The sequence below is a fragment of the Hemibagrus wyckioides genome, linkage group LG09 (assembly GCF_019097595.1).
Source record: "Hemibagrus wyckioides isolate EC202008001 linkage group LG09, SWU_Hwy_1.0, whole genome shotgun sequence".
In the NCBI taxonomy this organism is placed as follows: Eukaryota; Metazoa; Chordata; class Actinopteri; order Siluriformes; family Bagridae; genus Hemibagrus; species Hemibagrus wyckioides.
The window spans coordinates 23,977,706-23,984,257 of NC_080718.1; the positions used below are offsets into that span (position 1 = coordinate 23,977,706).

The following is a 6,552-nucleotide window of genomic DNA, read 5'->3' on the forward strand; positions in this document are numbered from 1 at the left end:
GCAGATCCCCGTGATCCTAATTAGGAATAAAGCGGGTGTAGAAGATGGATGGATGGATATTTCTTCCTCATCAAACTTACACTTAGGAACTGAGTTAGTTGTTCGAATTGAATTAAAATCCTGAGCTTGCATTTATTTCATCTGAAGCCTCACTGCATCTCACACACACACACACACACACACACACAAAAAAAAATCATTGCTTTGCATTTTTTCTTCATGTTTTCATTCATTGTTATCAGACTGTCCGGGATACAAACGGAACGTCAGCTCTAAATATAGCAGAACACATCTGGAGCACTTCCTCTTCATCACCTGACCTATCGAGTTCTGCTGATGATCCGTTTCTGCGCTCGAATGCTGTGAAATCTCAAAGGTCAGTCCTTCCACACAGCAGTCACGATCCTCAATCAGCATGAATTAGTCTCATTCTTGTATTTGCTATCTGTAAGCAGCGAAGTGTGAACAGAAGAAAAAAGCACGGTTTACATAATGACCATGAAATATATCCGTGTTTATTGTTTCTCAGGATTGTACATAAGCAGCAAGGTTCTACATTATTGTCATCATATGTGGTGTGTCAGGAATAAAGACCTGACTACAGAATCTAATTACATATTAAAGCATATAATGTGCCTTAAATACAATCTAAAGCAAAGTACATTCATGCAGAAAGCCTGGAAGCAAGAATTCGAAAGAAGATAATAGGCAGATTATAAATTTTAGAGCAGATTTTCTTTAAAAAAAAAAAAAAAAGTTAAATAATGAAGTATATTTATTAAGAGTATAGGGATCGCTGATGATCTGGGGTTTGCGGGTTCTGGTAATCAGGCTTCCTACATCACTAAAACAACAGAAGTATTAAGAAATTGCACAGAATTACAGCGAGGTTTGGGACATTAGGACGTACGGTACATTCATGCTGCATTGTGGGCCCACTCACTGAGGTCTTTGGGGGAAAAAACTTGTGTTCTCCTTCACAGCAGAACTCAATGGAGGTGCAGTGCAAAGACGACAAGAGGCAAAGCTGAGGCTTCGTCTACACATTGAAACGCTCATATACAGACTGTACAGACTGAGTAAGGCATTGAAGGAATAAGTGGCATTATACACGTGTAGATACAGAGAGAGAGAGAGAGAGAGAGAGAGAGAGAGAGAGAGATAGAGAGAGATACAGTGGTGGGGAAATATTTGACTCCCTGTACTCAATAAATGCAGTAATAAATATGATAGAGAATGCTACGTTTCTGAAAGAGATTTTGTCCTTGAAGAAATGATGCAGTCTTAGTGATTTTAACATTCATACAGCGTCATAGAAATGAATATGATTGGTACATTTACCAAATATGTACCATACATTTGTCTTAAAGGTAAACTAGTACTAATAGTACAAATCCTACATAATAGATTTGTACACTTTACGATGTTTGTGTGTGTGTGTGTCTACTGTACAACAATGTGAACATACACCACTTTGGAAGTAGTATATGTTGTCTAAAAGCTATTTAACAAAAATAATCAAAATATTGCATTTTCCCACACCACTGTAGCCTCCATCACAGGCTGTTACTTTAGTCTGTGATTCATACATGTATTGAGCAGCTTGGGTCTCTGAGCTGAGCGGCTCGTTTTGACGTCCATGATTCAAGTTTTTCTGAAATCTGATGGAGATATTTCATTACATGAACGTTAAGACAGTGTTCTTTTGGTAAGTAGTTGTGCGTTAGCTATATGACCAAATGTTTGTGGACACCTGATCTCCACACCCACATGTTCTTGAACCGAAACATTTCAGATCTTCATTCTACTGGGAAGGCTTTCCACATGTGTACTTTAGTTTGCTAGGACATTATGCTTTCTGTCATTAGTTCGGTGTTGTTTTGTAGCTCTGTGTTGTTATGTTGTTTAATTATGCAGCACCAGAGAATCCTTGTCTCATTTCATTATGTCAGCTATATATATGGTTGAAATGACAATAAAAGCTTCTTGACTTGACTTGCTGGTAGCTGTGGGGATTTGTGTTCATTCAGCCGCTAGAGCATTTGTGATGTTGGGTGAAGACGCAACCCAAGAGTTTTAGTGTGGTTGACCTCACAGATCGGTGCAGAACACCAGAGGTCATCCACTCCAAACCTGGTCAGATGTCCACAACCTTTTGCCCATATAATATATATTACTAGATAGATGTAGGTGAACGGTACATATCTGAAACATGAAGGAGATCGGTTACAATCGTAGCTTAGCATTGTGTGTATTATTAACTTGTTTAAATATGCACTGGGAAAATTTTGGTACGTATACTTTTCAGTGATAGATAGCCCTTTGCTGGAAAATGAACCAGCATGAGAAAGTTGACCTTAAGTCATTTACAAAGGGGCTTTTAAGCGCTTGAACACAATGATGGAGAGAGAAAAGCCCTTAGAAATTCTACACACAGCTTTCAAAGTCCACATATCCAGTGCCAAATAACTATTATTTGAGACAAAGCAAGATATTAAAACAGTTTGTGTGTTTCTTAGTGAGAGCCCTGCTGTTCACCATGTCCTCACAATGTTTTTGTAATCGTTTTGAGGGTATTTAAAAAATAAAATAGTATATGTGGGTACATTTATTTAAATGTAGTTATGTTTTAATGTACGTATAATACATCTAACGTGTCTACAACCATTAATATTTGAGTAAAATTGATCTAAAGTCCAACATGGCGCTGAGCCACCCACACAACCAGCCCGAGTAGGCTGTGAAGGGCGAATCAAGAACGAATCGACTCTTTCGTGTGAATCTTTCCCCCCGAATCGGTTCGCACTCGAATGACCGAAAGGTACTTTCTGTGGCTTGCTTTTGATTCGTTTCTCACTTTCTCACTTCTCACTCGTATTAGCAACCAGGCTAAAGTGAAGTGAAATTGCTGCTGAAGAGAATAAATGTGCTAAATAAATCAGCTATAAAAAAAAAAACAAAAAAAAAACAGCCAGCCCAAGTGACGTAAGGTCAGCGCTGCAGCAACGCGGGCTCGGCACTGCGCATGCGTGAGAGCGCAGAGACAATGAAGGCGGGGGTGAAAGCGCGAGTTTGAAGCGGAAGGTTCTGGAAATCCTGTCAGCTTGCTCTTTCACGATTTGCTTAAAATTTGCGCTAGATTTGCTTCTAAAGGTTATAACAAAGTGAACGTTATTTATATCTAAACGCTTTCACAATCCCGAAAACGGAATATTTGATACGTGATGCTCTTGAGTTAACGTGATGTTAACCCAGTCTATGAGAAGGAACATACACATACATATAAGAGCATCCCTCTGAGGAAAACTAAAGTCAAATCATTTCCCAATCCTTGCATCTCATTTGCATTTATTAAGCTATTTTCACTAATCAAAGTGCACGTTTAGTGTTTGGAAACGTCAGGAAGCATTTCATCTATGTACACAGGCACAATGTGGATTATTACACTACTCATATGGAGGAGTATAGATCATAACGACCACATAAACCCAATCCCCATAAAGGTTATTCTGCTCATTAAACAGTGAAATTAGGATCTTCTCTCTCTGAGTTTCTGAACCTTCCTGTCCTAACCTGCTCTTGCCAACAATAGAAATCCCTGGTGACTTTCTCCTGAGCTTCACAAACTCTCGTTTCCTAACAAGAACACAACACAAGGAGACGTACACACAGACGGGGGGACAAAAAACCTATAGGGTTTCAATCACAATGAAAGACATTGCTCAGAAGACAGTAAATGAAGTTAGAAATGCAGCGTCGGCGCTTAGAGCGACTTCCTATCGACCCTGTTGAACCAGCCAATGTTTAAGTACATCCAAATATGCACCAGGAAACCGCGTCCATTCTGATCTTTTGCACCTGTGTTTTTGTCTTATACCTGAACGTTTAAACCCTAAACATGTCCGTACGGACGAAAGAAGCACAAAATATATATAAATATAAACTGTACATAGGTCCTTGTGTGACTAACTAAAAGTAGAACCGTCTAGAAACCCAGCATTAGGTAAAGCAGCAACATGAATGACTGTTAGTCGATGTTAGGCTGCGGTTTTGGAGGTTCTCTTGGTATTACCAAACATTCTGAAGCAAACACAGAGTAGGAGAGTTTCCCGGCAGCGGAGACGGTACAGGAGGCCGTACGTGAGGTGACGAGAGCTTCTTCCCCCGTGTCCAAGCTCTGCACCCGAGAGAGAAGAGCAGCAACCATAACAACCACCACAAATGATGCTAAACGTGACTTGTGGATGCAAGTCTGACGTCAATTCTACACCATTCGAGGCTGTCGGCAAAGTGTTTTCATAGAAACGGAGAGAGTTCTGAGAGCTCTCGGTCCATCATAAGGTCATATAACCTCAATTCCCCATGCAGTTTCACAGCACCTTTGAGGCTCTCTGTATTTAATACCAAAGACGTATAAGCCCCACACACGACACAAAGACACTGAAGCTTCTCTCACACATACATACATACATACATACATACATACACATAGATCTCTGAGCAGTAGTGTGGTGTCTCACATTACAGCAGCAGGACTCATCCCTGTCCTCAGGAGAGATTCCACATGAAGAATAAAACCTAAATGTTTAGGGCTTTCTGATACTTCCCTTGAGACCAGACTAGTGGTCAAAAGTCCAGTTCTTCTCGTTCAATGCTACTTGAGTTTTACGGGCCATGGCAGACACGTCCTGAGACCCAGCATGGACGAGAAGATGATGGTGGGCCGATGCCGCTTGAATCGTAGCCCCTTCTTCAGCCGCTGAGAGTTTTCGGAAACGTAAAGCTCACTCTGCTGAGCTGTGGCCGCCACTCGTGCCACAAGCTCACCGTGCTCTGCAGCTTTACGCTCTGAGCGTACGAACACTTCACGTAGCTCTTCCAGGCGCCGCTCCATTTCCTGGATGACACGCCGACGTTCCTCAACCTCCAGCAGGCGCCGTCGAGCCGCCTCAAACTCCATGCTTGAGCTCGGGGTCACCAGTTTGGAGGATGGTGCTGTGGCTGGGGCAGACGGCATCTCAGAACCAGGCTGGGCACGACGGAAGTCACCCATGGAGATGGATCTCCGGGTTGGTGGTGGAGCCAGGGCAGAAGAGGAAGAGGAAGATGATGGAGCTGTACAGGATGGAGTGCCGTCAGTACTCTCATCTTCTTCTTGCTGCTTCTTCATTTTGCGTCAGAGATGTTGATTGCACGTTACTAAAGGTAGCGAAGCCTCTGAGGTTGTTTTCACCTCTGCCGAGAGATGAAGAGAAGAGAGAGAGGGAGAGGGAGAGGGAGAGATGAGGTGTGGTGTTAGCAGAGAAACGCTCCATTCATTAATAACGGCAGCAGAGCCGCTTCCCTGCACTGAATCAGCCTGCTCTCATGCCATTGGATGCAGCTGATGAGGCAACTGCTCCTGATTGGACAGCAGCATTAGCTGTTCCTCCTTCATCCACTCTCAATTCTCCCCCCAAACAGTATCCATTCTCTCCATCCGATTTACTTTCCTATCGTAAAACCTCCTACCCCAAAGACAGCCTGGGTTTATTTGCCTTTTCTCAAGAGGTTGTGCTCCAGATTTCCTCTCTGTTTCCACGTGCATCTTTTCTTTGCCCTTAGCAACAGAGTCATAACACCATCAGCATCAGCATCACAGCCCTGTATTAATCATCCTCTCTCATCTCATCTCTCCGTCATTCTCCTCAGCGTGGGTCAGAAATAGCCGAGCGCATGCTGGACCACTTTCAAACATAACATTTGGTGATGTGGCTCGACTCGCTTGTTGCTAAGTAACAGACACTGGCACTGATAAATGATGGAGCAGGAAGCAGAAGCACATTCATTTTAATTGTGACTCACAATGCATGGAAAATAACCAGCATGATAACTGCAGAGCTTATATCAGTTTTTGGTACAGTGGCTGCTTTAAAGGTCAGAGTTTGATAAAAGACGATATTAAGTGACATATTACACTGTAACTGGAGTGAAAAGATTTGTACTAGAATAGTTTTCAAGAAGGTCACTCTTAAAGGGACATTGCACAATTTTACACAAGAAATGTTTTAATGACATTTCTCTGTACCTTACATTAACGATACAATCATTTCTCGAAAAAATATTAAAAAGCTCCTGATCAACAGTGGAGGTGAAAATCCAATGAATCTATTTCTTTTAATATTTTTTCATTAACTAACATCATCTTCTTCCTCATCACACTCTCCATCAACACTTAACCTGTTATAATATCTAAATTTACATAGACAGCGCTGTCGAATTCCCAAATCCGATGAGTCAGAAGGCATTGATTCATTTTCCATTACAGCAGCTCTGACAGTATGTTTATATTCTTGCACTTGTTGAACTGTTAGAATTTCTGTAGTAACCGCTAATTCACTGGGACTTGTGTTTATTAGGTTATGTGTTGGGGTGATTTCTGTGAGAAGATGTTTAGCTAGCATTTATGGATGGAGTCTCCAGTGTCAGAGTTTTGTAACGGTCACTACGTATTCAGATGTGGGGAAATCTTCAGGACTTCTGACTTCTCAGTAACATAACAAGCTGTGAATT

At 41.7% G+C, this 6,552-nt stretch overlaps 1 protein-coding gene across 1 annotated transcript; it reads right to left on the bottom strand.

Annotated features, from left to right (window-relative positions):
- Nucleotides 1-493: 493 nt before the first annotated feature.
- Nucleotides 494-5,709, bottom strand: LOC131358954 (TMF-regulated nuclear protein 1-like). Its single transcript, XM_058398404.1, has one exon. It carries the CDS (start codon nt 5,168-5,170, stop codon nt 4,655-4,657), a length of 516 nt encoding a protein of 171 aa, XP_058254387.1. The 5' UTR covers nt 5,171-5,709; the 3' UTR covers nt 494-4,654.
- Between the last annotated feature and the right edge of the window lie 843 nt (nt 5,710-6,552).